Genomic DNA, 16,026 nt, shown 5'->3' on the forward strand with positions numbered 1-16,026 from the left:
ACACAAACACTGAGGCACCCATATTCAGATACTCAGGCAACCAAAAAGTAACCCATATAGACAGTCATCAACCCATGCAGCAGGCTACACAACAACTGAGAGACTGATTCAGACATTCACACAGTTTAGTCACTAACCCATGCATTCAGTAAGACACATTTAATCACTAACTCATACAGTCGGTCACACACCTATTAAATCCTCCACCCCCCCTTTCTACACCAACTCATTCTTCAATACACCTTGGCATTAACATATATAAAATATATTTTAACTTTACAGAAACCCACATTCACTGGATGATGTCATCAGTGATGTCATCAGTGATGTCATTTGCGATATCGTCAGTGATGTCATCAGTGATGTCACTGACCATTTCATCAGTGATGCAATATGTGAAGCTATCAGCAGTGCATTGCGGGGCCGCAAGTTCTAGTTAGCTCTACTAACTATAATGTTTGAATTTCTCTGGTTTTGTACGAGTGAAATGTCCAACTATCTATAACGTCCCTGAAACCTATGTTTTTTTCAGTGAATATATATACATATACATATTATATATATATATATATATATTCACTTAAAAAACCATAGGTTTCACACATGTTATAGTTAGCTGGACATTTCCCTCGTAAAAAAACAATGAAATTCCCCCGTTATAGTTAGTGCAGGCAACTATAACTCACGCGACCGCAATTCTCTGCTGATGACGTCAGATATTACATCATTGTATTTAGACACCTATTTACCCATGTCTTCTTCCATTAATCTTTAGCTATACATATATTCCAAATATTTATTTTTCAGAAAGACACATATGTAATCAGTGATGTAATATCTGACGTCATCAGCAGAGGATTGCGGTCGCGTGAGTTATAGTTGCCTGCACTAACTATAACGGGGGAATTTCATTGGTTTTTAACGAGGGAAATGTCCAGCTAACTATAACATGTGTGAAACCTATGGTTTTTTAAGTGAATTTGCAAGGCTTTTTAAATGCTAATTCCTAACTATAACGTGTGTGAAACCTATGGTTTTTTAAGTGAATTTGTACGTTTTTTTAAATGCTAAGTTATGTATTTATTAATATTTTTTTTTTCATGTTCTTCACCGTGCGCGCACCGTGCGCGCCCCGTGCGCGCACCGTGTGCGTCGCGCACCGTGCGCGCTGTGGGCGCTTGATGCACTTTGCGCACCGAGCGCCCACGATGCGTTGTTCCTGCGCTTTTTTGAAAAAAAAAATGTTTTTTTCATCCTTGGGGGTCCTTCAGTGACCCCCTGACACAGGCTAGGGGGTCAGGAACTGTCCACCCTGCCCCCTTTTCACATTCTCCACCTTTGTTTTTCACTGCCTCAGACTGCGAGAGACAAAATGGCGGCCGACACTTCCTGATTTCGACCGACTAGAATGTTTACTGTCAGAATTACGCTCGCACACGTCAGCGTGCGCGTACGGTATGCTTACCGTACGCGCACGATGCGCGCCTATGGATATATATGTACTTTTAACTGAAATTTTCTCAGGAACTACTGAACAGATTGACTCCAGATATTCAAAAGGCACATCCCTGACCTGAGGACTTTCTCTTTGCCAAATTTCAAATAATTCTGTTCAGCCGTTCGGGCTGTACCTTGGACTAAAGGTCCCTATGGAAAAATGCATGGGGAAAACGCGTTTTGGGACCCCCCTTTTTTCTCAGTCCCCGCTTGACTAATCACCCCGAGCCTTTCAGGGTAGGAGTGGAGCGGAGCGCCCCACCTATTTTGAAAAATTTGCGAGGATTCGTCAAACGGCGCCAAAGTTATTCAAAATAGAATTTTCAGATTTCCTATGGAAACACGGTCCTAACTATAACTATCTACTGGCGACCGCCAGTAGATTATATATATATATATATATCTATATATTCACTGAAAAAACCATAGGTTTCTCACATGTTATAGTTAGCGGAAATTTTACTGACAAAAAACCAATGAAATTCCCCCGTTATAGTTAGTGCAGGCAACTATAACTCACGCGACCGCAATCCTCTGCTGATGCTAATACTGTATTTAGACACTTATTTGCCCATGTCTTCTTCCATACATTTTTAGCTATACATATATTACAAATATTTTTTTTTCATAAAGACACATATGTCATCAGCAGAAGATTGCGGTCGCGTGAGTTATAGTTGCCTGCACTAACTATAACGGGGGAATTTCATTGGTTTTTTGTCAGTAAAATTTCCGCTAACTATAACATGTGAGAAACCTATGGTTTTTTCAGTGAATTTGCAAGGTTTTTTAAATGCTAATTCCTAACTATAACGTGTGTGAAACCTATGGTTTTTTCAGTGAATTTGTACGGTTTTTTAAATGCTAAGTTACTTTACGCCATTCGTGGCGTGCGCGCCCACTTAACGCAGTTCGTTCCGTGCGCGTTCCGTGCGCGCACGGTGCGCTTCGCGCACCGTGCGCGCACAGTGAGCACGCGGTGCGCCCACTTTACGCAGTTAGTGCCGTGCACGCACGGTGGGCACGCGGTGCGATGACAAAGCAAGAAAGCACGTCAACAAATCTGTTTCTGCTTTCCTCCGTGACTATGGTATGGGTGCCATTTACCACAACAACTTGCGTTATGACATGCAAGACATTTATAGAGGAGATGGTGTGCACTTCAATGATGAAGGGAACAGAGTCTTCCTCTTGAACCTTAGACTCTGCATCGGTACTTACTTGTAGGTACCACTAAAAAATCATTTCATAAACACAACGGCTCTTTTTAGAGCTCCCTAATATCTAAACTCTTAAATCTGCTTTTCATTTATTTTTTTTTATTTTTCCTACCGTACGCTTACCGTAAGCTTACCGTACGCGTACCCCGTGATTTTTTTTAAAATCAATAAATGTTTTCTTTGTACTTTACAGTCCTTCTTTGACCCCCTCACAAATGTTAGGGGGTCTGTAACTCTCCTCATTGCCCCCTTTCCTTGTTTTCACTCTTTTTTTTCAGAGTGAAATACACAAAATGGCGGCCGCCGCTTCCTGGTTTCGGCCGATTCGAATGTTTACTAAGATCTAAGAGCCAATCAGAATCGCGCTCGCGCACGCCACCGTACGCTTACCGTAAGCGTACGGTAAGCGTACCGTAAGCGGGCTCAGATATATATATTGATTTAAAGGCTATTTTCTCAGAATCTACTGAACAGATTTACACCAAACCTACAAAAGGCACTTCCTTGACCTAGGGACTACCTCTCTGCCAAATTTTGAGTAATTCTGTTCAGCCGTTCGGGCTGTAGCTCGTTCTAAAGGTCCTATGGAAAAATGCATGGGAAAAACGCGTTTTGGGACCCCCCTTTTATCTCAGCCCCCGCTTGACGGATCCCCCCGAGACTTTCAGGGTAGGAGCGGAGCGTAGCGCCCCACCTATTTTGAGAAATTCGCGAGGATTCGTCGACCGGCGCCAAAGTTATTCAAAATAGAATGTTGAGGTTTTCCTATGGAAACGTGGTCCTAACTATAACTACCTACTGGCGACCGCCAGTAGGTAATATATATATATATATATATATATATATATATATATATATTACCTACTGGCAGTCGCCAGTAGGTAGTTATAGTTAGGACCCTGTTTCCATAGGAAATCCGCAACATTCTATTTGGAATAACTTTGGCGCCGGTCGACGAATCCTCGCGAAATTTTCAAAACTAATGGGGCGCTACGCTCCGCTCCTACCCTGAAAGTCTCGGGGGGATTCATCAAGCGGGGGCTGAGAAAAAAGGGGGGTCCCAAAACGCGTTTTCCCCATGCATTTTTCCATAGGACATTTAGACACAGCTACAGCCCGAACGGCTGAACAGAATTACTTGTAATTTGGCAGAGAGGTAGTCCGCAGGTCAAGGAAGTGCCTTTTGTAGGTCTGGTGTAAATCTGTTCAGTAGTTCCTGAGAAAATAACATTTAAATCAATATATATCTGTAAGCGCGCTCCGTGCGCTTACCGTAAGCTTACCGTACGCGTACGGTGCCGTGCGCGAGCTCAAATCTGATTGGTTGTCACATGACTGTAAACATTCGAATCGGACGAAATCAGGAAGTGTCGGCCGCCATTTCGTGTGTTTCACACAGAAAAAAAAGGGAGATAACGTGAAAAGGGGGCAAGGAAGAGAGTTACAGACCCCCTAACATTTGAAAGGGGGTCAAAGAAGGACACAAAAGTACAAAAAAAACATTTATTAATTTTCAAATAAAATTGCGGAGTACGCGTACGGTAAGCTTACCGTACGCGTACGGTAGAAAAAAAAAATAAAAAAAGAAATAAAATTCAGATTTAAGTGTTTAGATATTAGGGGGCTCTAAAAAGAGCCGTTGTGTTTATGAAGTGATTTTTTAGTGGTACCTACAAGTAAGTACCGATGCAGAGTCTAAGGTTCAAGAGGAAGACTCTGTTCCCTTCATCAGTGAAGTGTACACCATCTCCTCTATAAATGTCTTGCATGTCGTAACGCAAGTTGTTGTGGTAAATGGAACCCATACCATAGTCTCGGAGGAAAGCAGAAACAGATTTGTTGACGTGCTTTCTTGCTTTGTCAATCTGCGGACAAAAATGATTGGACCAGTTCCATTTTTGCCTTTGGCATATGTTAGAATACACAAAGGCAGTTTTAGGGAAAAGTGAAAACAGTTGTGCAAAGGTCTCCTTCATAAGCATTTCCAGACCTACCCCAGTCAAAGTGCCTAGGTCATTGCCACCACAGTGCACTATTATGAGGTCAGGGTGTTGGATTTGCATGAAGGATTTCACCAATGGCATCAATTGGTGCCACTTTAACCCTCTCTGACCAATCCATTTAATGTCTACATTTGGCAAAGCAAGGTCTCTCACCATACCTGTTTTCTCTGCATACTTTTCACTCCAGAAGACATAGCTGTGCCCTACAATCCACACTGTGAACATCTTCAAAGGAGATCTGGATGCACTCAGGAGGTGTATTTCAGTAGAATGGCAATATGAAATGAAAGACAGTTTGGAAATGGAGGCATACATATTTTTTTAAAATAAAAAGAACTCATTGGCTGTTTCAAACCATTCTACACTAAAAACTAGGCTGTATGTGTAAATTTATAGAAGCATGTTTTGTATTGGTACAGAAAAATGTGTTACCAAAGAACATTACTATGGATTTGCTGTTAGGTTTGAAAAGTCAAGCACTCTTGCTCTTTGGAAATGAAACATTGTGTGGTGAACTTCTGACCTGACTCCACACAGCAGTGTTCCATGAGCTGTTGCTATGGTAGCAGGCCGAAGTCAAGTTGGGGGAAGGGTACTTTTGGATAAGGGTTGGTTTTCAACCAATAGAAATGTGTGATTTCATTTGAAAAAAGGGGGAAGCACTGAGATTTGTAATTAACATGTATATGTGTGGAAAAAGAGAGGGAAACATTGCCATTACCTGGTTCTGCTGAGAGGAGAGAGGTGTACAGAACAGAGATCCTGGCTCTGATAATCTGCTGTTTGAGTGCCACATTTCTTTCACAACTAACTAATTTTAAAGGTGAGTTATGAGTTTGAGAGGGGATGTATGTGGTAAATTTAGAAATGAATAATAGAATTGGGATTCCTTTTGTTGAAGTTGTGTTTTTCATTTTGTGTTTTGGGAGAAATTTAAATGTAAGGAACATGTAAAATATTATGGACTATGTTTTCACCATAAATTAAGGTGTACTGGTATGAATGAGGAATACTGTTTTCTGCATAGAATCAGAAGATGACTCTGTGTGCAAAGAGGAATTGTTGACAGAGATTTATTTGGTGTTACTCTGTTAATTTTAGATTTGCATTAGTAGGAAAGGGGCAGCTATTTTTCAGCAGAAGCAGACTCTTAGCACACACCCAGCTGCTTATCCTGTAGAATCATGCATAGTATTCACAACCGAGTGGTGTTTGAGGTTGCAGTGAGTAATGCAAATACATTCAACATCACTAAGGCTGGTTGCCTTTGCTGGAGTGTAGTCATTCACCCAGGTTACACATGTTCCTGGTCTCAAAAAGCTGTTTGGACATGTGCTGTTTTCAGATTCTGAAAAGTGGATTGAAAAAGTGTCAGACTGTAAAAGTACTTATCACTTGCCAAAAAAAGAGTAGTAAGTGTGCTTTCAAATTGGCAAAGAAATTTCGTTTTCTGCCTAATATCAAACCATGACTCGGTGTGCAAAGAGGAATTGTTGACAGAGATTTATTGCGTATTACTCTGGTAATTTTAGATTGGCATTAGTAGGAAAGGGGCAGCTATTTTTCCGTAAGCTTACTGTACGCGCACGTAAAAAAATAAAATAAAAAAAAAAAAAGAATCACTATGGTATACTAATATATCTTACCTGTTTGGTACATTTAAGCATAGGGTTTAAAGAGAATATAAAGTAAAAAAAAAAAAAATGTAAAAAACCTTGCAAATAAAAAAAAAAATCACACGTTTAATATAAGAATTTGTATTTAAAAAACCATATTAAATCACTGAAAAAACCATGGGTTTCACACACGGTATAGGTAAGAATTAGCATTTAAAATATTCACTGAAAAAACCATGGGTTTCACACACGTTATAGTTAGGAATTAGCATTTAAAAAACCTTGCAAATTCAGTGAAAAAACCATGGGTTTCACACACGTTATAGTTAGGAATTAGCATTTAAAAAACCTTGCAAATTCAGTGAAAAAACCATAGGTTTCACACACGTTATAGTTAGCTGGACATTTCACTTGTAAAAAACCAATGAAATTCCCCCGTTATAGTTAGTTAAGCTAACTATAACTCGCGCACCCGCAATCCACTGCTGATGACGTCACATATTACATCACTCATGACATGGTCAGTGACATCACTCATGACATCACTGATGACATCTCAAATGACATCACTGATGACATCATCCAGTGAATGTGTATTTTAATGAAAATTAAATATGTTTTATACATGTATATCTCACGGACGATAGAAGAATAAATGGGTATATAAGTGTCTAAATGGATGATTTGTTTTTGAAAAATTGATTGTATAACTGACTGATTAAGTGTATCTTAGTGAATATATGGCTTACAGAGTAATGTTTAAATATGTAATTATCTGTATCAGTCTCTCACTTTGTGTATAAGTGGCTGCATGGGTTGGTGAGTACCTATATGGGTGTTTTTATAGGATATTAGGTGGTTTTTTGAGTATAAGTCTGAGTGTCTGCATGGTTCGGTGGGGGGTATTACGTAGTGCATAGGTGCATGAATGAGTGACTCACTGGTTGTATGTGTTGAAGACAGCATGTGTGCAGGACTGTATGGGTGGATGAGTGTGTGTATGGGTGTGTTAGTGAGTGAATGACTGTCTCAATAGTGCCTTTATGAGTAACTACATATGTTTTAAACTACTATATGTGACTATTGGTGTATATAAGTGAGTATATGTGAGAGTGAGAGATTAAAAGAGTTCCTGTATGAATACGTATGTGTTTCTATAAGTGATTGTTTAAAAGACTAAGTATGTGTAACTTTCCGTAGAAGTAAGTGTGGTGGTGTGTGTATAACTGTATATGCAAATAAATCTATGTTTGATTCTTTATTTTCATGAGTGGGTATGTGTGTCAGTAACTCTGTGGATGAGTGGCATTTTGTAGCAGGATGTATAGGTGTACGAGTACATATGATGAGTGAGTACATGTATGAGTGTCTGTACAGGACTGTTCGTGAATGTGTGGATGTGTATGTGGATCTTAGAATTACTGAAGAGGTTGTTGTAACTGGTATTGGTATGTCCATTTTTTTGAAAATTTTAGTCTCTATTTTTGAATGTGTGTTTCAAAGGTTATATTAGGGTGAGAGGAGGTCTGCCACTCTGTCACAAGGATGATGTCATCAGTGATGTCATTTGAGATGTCATCAGTGATGTCATGAGTGATGTCACTGACCATGTCATGAGTGATGTAATATGTGACGTAATCAGCAGTGGATTGCGGGTGCGCGAGTTATAGTTAGCTTAACTAACTATAACGGGGGAAGTTCATTGGTTTTTTACGAGTGAAATGTCCAGCTAACTATAACGTGTGTGAAACCTATGGTTTTTTCACTGAATATATATATATATATATATATATATTATCTACTGACGGTCACCAGTAGATAGTTATAGTTAGGACCGTGTTTCCATAGGAAATCCGCAACATTCTATTTGGAATAACTTTGGCGCCGGTTGACGAATCCTTGCAAAATTTTCAAAATAGGTGGGGCACTACGCTCCGCTCCTACCCTGAAAGTCTCGGGGGGGATTTGTCAAGCGGGGGCTGAGAAAAAAGGGGGTCCCAAAACGCGTTTTCCCCATGCAATTTTCCATAGGGACCTTTAGTCCAAGGTACAGCCCGAACGGCTGAACAGAATTACTTGAAATTTGGCAGAGAGGTAGTCCTCAGGTCAGGGAAGTGCCTTTTGCAGGTCTGGTGTCAATCTGTTCAGTAGTTCCTGAGAAAATCAAAAGTAAAATCATATATATATGTGGGCGGAGCCTAACCACACATCCCATCCTGAGATCTGATTGGCTGTCAGCACTTCATCCAAGAATTGTTGGCAGCCATCTTGGGACCAATATACATGATAGCACCTCATTAAAAAGCATTGCAGTTAATAGAAGGTTTTAAGACTTTAGTTACATTATAAATCATTTGTTGATGGTACCATACTCATTTTAGGAATTGTGGTATGTTCTAAGGTGATTTCACCATGTGAAAAAGCCTTCTGCTGGGATATCATGATTGAGAGAAAAATATTTTCTCATGCTTTTCCCACAGAGGTTTGGAAGGTGATCTATAAGCTAAACTGAGAGCTTATTTTCTGTAAATTCACATTATCTTTCTCAGTCATGTGAGAATGAAGTCTGACATTCTCAGTAAAACATGTACATCCAACAAGGGCAGAGACTGTCAGTTGATTCCTTTGTGTTCTACTGCAGCTTCCCAGAGTGTTCCAAAGAACAACTAGAGCGCTAACAGTCCTACTTATGATAAACGTATGGCACACCTGAAGCCATCTTGCTTGGATTAAAGTGGTAACTCTTAAAACATTTAATTTAAAAAGGAACAAAATGAGGGGGTTCATTTTTCCATAAAAAGTATGATTAGTGCTGCAGAAAGAAACATTAGGGCACATTTTGAGTGACTTCTCAAATCCTCTTCTATTTCATTAAAAAATTCTGACATGCAGACTGAAACATGCACTTTCAATACCAGCAGCAGTTTTCCCTGGTGAGCAGTAGCTTTACTACAGTGATCTAATGAGCAAAAAGAGTGCTAACATTCTGAATTTATGGCAAATGTGTGACACATCTGAATGCCTTCTTGATGGAATCAAAGTAAAACACTGAAAGTATTTTCTACTGAGGAGACTGCAGTAAATGAGGAAATTAGGAAACTTCATAACAAATAAGTCTCCCAAGATGGCCACTAGAGACAAAAGAGCCCAAATGTAGCCCAATCATCACCCAGATGTAGCCCAAGTATAGCTCAATGACAGAATGTCCCAGAGTGTTCTTAAAAACAACTAGAGCGCTTACTGTCTTCATTATGACAAAAGTATGGCACACCTGAAGCCATCTTGATTGGAATAAACTGGTAACACTTAAAACATTTAATTTAAAAAGGAACACAATGAGGGGGTTCATTTTGCCATAGAAATTATGATTAATGCTGAAGAAAGAAAATGAGGGCACATTTTGAGTGACTTCTCAAATCCTCTTCTATTTCATTAAAAAATTCTGACATGCAGACTGAAACATGCACTTTTAATACCAGGAGCAGACTTCCATGGTGAACAGTAGTTTTACTACAGTGATCTAATGAGCAACTAGAGTGCTAACATTCTGAATTTATGGCAAATGTGTAACATATCGGAATACCTTCATGATGGAATCAAAGTAAAAAACTGAAAGCATTTCCTACTGAGGAGACTGCAGTACATGAGGAAATTAGGAAACTTCATAACAAATAAATCTCCCAAGATGGCCACCGGAGACAAAAGAGCCCAAATGTAGCCCAATTATCACCCAGATGTAGCCCAAATATAGCCCAATGACAGAAGTGTGCAAAACAATTATTATTTTGTGTTTTTGCAGTGTTATATTGTGCAGACTTGTCAGGTATTGGAGTGCTTTACATGAGCATTGGTTACATCACACAAGAACAAATTCATTTTGGTTGTAGACATGGGGAGACTAAGTGATTTGACCAGAATCACAGAATGTCGAGCTGAAGCAGAAACTCCAACCTGGTTCCCCAGTTGCAAAGTCTGCAGTTCTGGAAGTAACACCACAACCTCTCCCCTAAGTGCAACATTTAATCAAGTGGTCAACTGGATAAAAAAACATAAAGATAACAAATAATTTAAAAGTGCTTTGTCGCTATTTGAAAACTCAGAAAATATGTCCTTATTTTAGTCTTTTATAGCACTAACCATAATTTTGATGCCAATAAGACCCTCTCATATATGTAATTTCTAAAGGAAATGCTCTAGTTATTACAGTTTTGATTACATCAAGATGACGTCAGGCGTTCCACACTTTTGTAATAAATATAGAATGTTAGCAATCTAGTTGTTCATTAGGATACTGTTGAGAGGCAGAGGCCAGGGGCACGGACTCTGAAAATTGAAGGCAGGTAGGAGGGTGCAAAGGCAACAATTTAACCACACTGTGCAGGCAGGAAGGGCCGTGGCAGCACAACAGACTATGGAGGGCAGTGGAAAGGGGGGCAGGGGCAACAAACCAACAATATAGGACTTGCAAGAGAGGCTGTGGCAATGTAATAGACCATTGTGGGCAGAAGGAAGAGGCAATGGTAGTACAACCATACATGCCAACAGACCCAATTCAGCCAGGAAACGTCCAATGTTTTTAAGCTTAAATGGGCTTTATTTGATCTGTCTCCTGTCTACAATCTCCTCTTTTTCAATGTAACTCAAAGGGGAAAATCAATACCCCAGTTTTTTTTCAAAATCTACCTCTTCAAAATGTTCGCAAGTATGGTACATTGGATCATGGAAGGAAATGGGGTAGGGACATGGACTTGGATAACAGAGGACAGGAGGGACATGGAGAGGTGCACCAAACTAACCCTGCAGGGCAGGCATCAGGGTTTGCAGCAGCACAATACATCACACAGGGCATGCGGGACGGGAGTGCAGCACAACAATCAATAGAAAGTAAGAGGGAGGGGACAGGACCATGCACATGGACAACAGAGAACAGAGGGGCAAGAGGCAATGGTAGCTAGCTGACCATAATGGACAGACAGGAGAGAAAGCTGCAGCATAACAGACCATAAAGGGCAGGAGGGATGGATCAGGGGCATTACAATGGAACAGACAAGTCAGGAGGGAGGGAGTAGGGGTCTGCACATGTAAACGGAGGGCTGGGGGCAAGGGGGCAGGGCAGGAGCAGCAAGATTGCCATGGAGGTCAGGCAGAATGGGCTCTAGAAGCAAGACACACCATGAAGAGCAACAGTGAGACTGTGATGGCATACACACAGACCATGGAGGGAAGGTGGGAGGGGGTCAGGGGCAGCTAACTGACCACACAGGGAAGGTGGGAGGGGCCATGGCAGCACAGAAGACCATGCATGGCAAGTGGGAGGGTTAGTGGCAGCACAATGGCTATGATGGGCAAGAAGGAGGGTTCAGGGGCATGCACAAAGGACGATGGAGGATAGAAGGGATGGGCAGGACCTGTGCACAGACAAGAAAGTTCAGGGGAAGGGGCCTCACAACAGACCGCACGGGGCAGGCAGGAGGAGCAGTTGCAGCACAACAAACCAGGGAGGGCAGAAGGGTGTGGCAGTACAATGGACCATGTAGGACAGGAGGAAGAGTATAGGGGCATGGCATGTGGACAGGCAGGGTGGAGATGGCAGGGACAGGTTACAGTCATCTGAAAATGCTAGGCAGGTGGGAGGGGAGTGGCAACTCAACAGAACACTCAAAGTAGATAGGAGTGGCAGGTCCATGGAACATGGTGGGCAAAAAGGATGGAGCAGGGGCATGCACAAAGACATCGGAGGGCAGGGGGAAGGAGAATAGGGGCAGCAAGCTAAGCACAGAGGCTAAGCAGGAGGTCAATGATGGGGCATAGAATTGGGCAATGGAGGGCAGGAGGAGTGGACTGGTACATCATACTAAATTGAGGGCAGTGGCAGCACATCAGACCATGCATGGCAGGAGGGAGGAGGCTAGTCCATGGATTCACACAACAGAGGATAGGGAGGAGGGGGATGGGGCAGCAAGTTAACTGTTCAGAGAAGGCGGGTATTAGGAACTTTATTGTTTTTAAAACGTGTGTCTGTGCGAACTACTTAAAATATGAACAAGTATGCAGCATAATCTCACTTTTATTCAGGAAGAAGAGGACATTTGTGACTGTGACTCCGGGCTCACTTGGCAGAAACACCCCCTGACCCTCCACCCCCTATCGCAAAATGTAATGCCCGTGAAAAGGGTAGGTGAACACAGTGTTATGTAGAACATAGTCCTGAGAGCACGATTGAAAATGAAAACTAGATATAGTGTATGGTATAAACTATGCACCAAAAAGTGTGATATAAGATGAACCGGGCGTGAAATATAATATGCAATACATTGTGCGCAATGACAGATTCATTGGAGAGCGCGAGATAGCACAGGCACTAGCGCGTGCTATGCTATATGCGCCTTGGAGTGTAATATGCACAGGGCAGTGTTGTGTAACCTAACTAGTCTCTAAAGTTGTAATATAAAATATGTGCTGGGGAGTGTAACGTTGCATATGCACTGTGACAAAGATATGGATCCCAGATTGTAATATGTATGGCATAGGACTGTGCGTTATAACATAGGCATCGAGGAAGGCACCTTAGATGGGGCAATATAACCAATGCGAAGACAAGTGTGGCATGACATATTCACGGGGTGGTGTTACAGTGCACATGGGCTAGAGAGTGTCATAGCATATGCACTAGCTAGTGGAATACAACACAGAGGTGTGTGGCACTCAGCAGGCAATGGTGGGTGTAACACAGCATTTGGCTATGCCAGGAGCGCGCTGTGACTCTCAAGTGATGTTCGTCCCTTTCCAGAGTAAAATAAAAAGTATTACACATCCGGAAGTGGATGTGTGTTTTATTAAACGTGAGGGGGTTTCTTGCATAGTTTTGAATCCCCTTTGAATGGCTTGGTGTGCATGTGTATTAAATGTGCCCGTCAATAGCTAACCATTTTTGTATAAATAAATGACAAGGGTGTCTACCGAGATTAGGCCCGGTAGGGCATCAGACATGTCAGAGCTTCACTAGTGGTGTAAATACATTCCACGTGGATTCATTTTATGCATAGTCGCCTTTTAATTAATATCACGCAAATCGTCATGGTGATAGGTACGTACGGTTTGTCCAGCATGTCCTAGGTGTGTCTATAAATATATATTTTTTAAAAATAATAAAAAACAGTGGCCGGCCCTGGGGAATTGGGTCAAACAAATATAATTAGGAGACAGGCCCTGGGGGATGGGGTCATCAGGGCCAATAAATTAGAATAAGAAGGGGAACCACACAGCCCCCCTTCTTAAAAAATAAAAATAAATAAAAGACTGGCATTGTGCCGGAGGCCACGCCCCCTCCTTGCAGCACTCTGCAAACGCGCCCCCTGGCGAGTTGTAAGTTGGGGAATTAATTCCTCTTCAATACTGAGGGTCCCTGAGGGCCAACTAGCCCAACAGGCATCTCCAGTATGCGCCAGGGAGCTGCGCTGCAGACAGGTGTTCTGAGGCCAAGCCTCTTTTTACACCTCTCTGCAACGCAGCTCTGTGGCACTTACTGGAGGTACCCAGTGGTCTAGTCGGACCCTAGGGACCCTTAGGATTCAAGGGGACTTAATCTCTCAACTTAGAACAGACACAGGGCGCGTTTACACAGTGGTGAAGGGAGGGGACGGGGCCTGAGTTGACGTGTGCAAACACGCACTATGGCACGTTTTAAATTGGGGATATAATTTCCCTTCAATACTGAGGGCCCCTGGGGGCTAACTAGCCCACCAAGTGCTTCCAGTAAGCGCCACTGAGCTGCATTGCAGAGAGGTGGTCCAGGCCGTGACACTTTTTACACCTCTCTGCAACGCAGCTCTGTGGCACTTACTGGAGGTACCTAGTGGGCTAGTTGGACCCTAGGGACCCTCAGGATTCAAATGAACTTAATCTCCCAACTAAAAACGGACACAGGGCGTGTTTACACAGTGGTGAAGGGAGGGGACGGGGCCTGAGTTAACGTGTGCAAAAACACCCTGTTGCCTGTTTTAAGAGGTAGTTTTAATCCCCCTGCCCTATTATATACTAGGGGCTTACAGAGGAGGTCATGCTAATCACAGGGGGACCCCAACGCATAATGTTCCCTAGTGTATGTAGGTGTTGTCACTGTATTCTAAGTGTCTTTTAACATAGCACTGGCTCTAGGACTGGTTAGTCAGACTCAGTTACTACCAGTATCCGTCTGAAAAAGTTGAGGGTACAGGATGATTTTGCAACAAGGCTTCTTTCTGCTCTACTTTTTGTTCTTTCTGCACGTTATCCTTCTTCCTGCACTTTTCTTCGTCTTTGAGGACTTCTGTTGCTTCTTTCTGCACTTCTTTTTTTTCTTTCTGTGCATTTTTTCTTCTTTCTTCACATGTCCTATCTCTGTAGGCATAGTTAGAAATTAGCATTTAAAAAACCTTTGAAATTCACAGAAAAAAACATAGGTTTCAGGCACGTTATAGTTAGGAATTAGCATTTAAAAAACCTCAGAAATTCACTGAAAAAACCATAGGTTTCATTTGAGATGTCATCAGTGATGTCATGAGTGATGTCACTGACCATGTCATGAGTGATGTAATATGTGACATCATCAGCAGTGCATTGCGGGCGCGCGAGTTATAGTTAGCTGAACTAACTATAACGGGGGAATTTCAATGGTTTTGTACAAGTGAAAAGTCCAGCTAACTATAACACCCCTGAAACCTATGGTTTTTTCAGTGAATTTCTGAGGTTTTTTAAATGCTAATTCCTAACTATAACGTGCCTGAAACCTATGTTTTTTTCTGTGAATATATATATATTGTCAGAATATTGGTTAAAGCATGGACTAAGGGGGACAAAGGGCTTTTTGATATGCATTGTATAGTAATCTTACATGTTATTTTAGGACTTGTAGGTTGCACTGCGTCTCTAAGGCAGGTATGAGTAATTGTGCAAGATGTCCTGGTCGATAAATCACTGCTTAAACTGCCAGGGTACGTCTAACTCGAATTTGTTGGAGTATACCCACTTGGGTTGGATTTTCAATATTGCACATTGGATGTTCGCTTTGTATTTGTAGGAAAGCAGTATTATTCAATTTGGTTATAAACAACTTTATTGCTTTCTGTCATATGTGCACGTAATCAAAGTACAATACACACACACACAAAAAAATGTCATCTCAAAAAAATGTTGTTTTAAACATAAATTACTTGCCAGTTTTGTTGAAATGATTTTACCATATAATTATTTTACCACATGAAATTTGCTTTTTAGCATTTTAAAACTGTTTGACGCAGATGCCTTTGACTCTATTGCCCTGTTGTGTCCTTTTCCAATGTTTAAGCAACCTTTCTATGTCTATTGATGCAGTGTTTGAATTAGCCAATTGTGTCATTTTGTTAATTAGCATTTTGCACTTTAATAAGCGGGATCACAACTCCCATGGCGTCATGTGATCAAGGCCTCTGGGGAGGCTGAAACGCATCATGCAGGCGGTGCTGTGAATTTAAATAAAGAAAATCTACTCACTCGCTATCAGGGTCAGTTTCCGTTTGTTCCCGCTCTCCTTCAGGATAGTTGGCGTGCAGGAGTGTTCCAGGCGGATTCTCATCATATATATATATATATATATATATATATATTTTATGGAAAATAGGTCCTAACTATAACTACCTACTGGCGACCGCCAGTAGGTAATATACATATATA

The 16,026-nt window shown here is 41.5% G+C and overlaps 1 protein-coding gene across 1 annotated transcript in view; it reads left to right on the forward strand.

Moving 5' to 3' along the window:
- The window catches only part of LOC146863702 (vomeronasal type-2 receptor 26-like), a 230,811-nt gene that overhangs the window by 22,940 nt on the left and 191,845 nt on the right, over nucleotides 1-16,026 (forward strand). The window contains exon 3 of the mRNA XM_085636657.1: nucleotides 1,617-1,643. Coding sequence (XP_085492783.1) covers nucleotides 1,617-1,643 — 27 coding nt within the window. The remainder of the gene's footprint in view (nucleotides 1-1,616; nucleotides 1,644-16,026) is intronic.

The sequence above is a fragment of the Triturus cristatus genome, chromosome 2_1 (genome assembly GCF_964204655.1).
Source record: "Triturus cristatus chromosome 2_1, aTriCri1.1, whole genome shotgun sequence".
Classification (NCBI taxonomy): domain Eukaryota; kingdom Metazoa; phylum Chordata; class Amphibia; order Caudata; family Salamandridae; genus Triturus; species Triturus cristatus.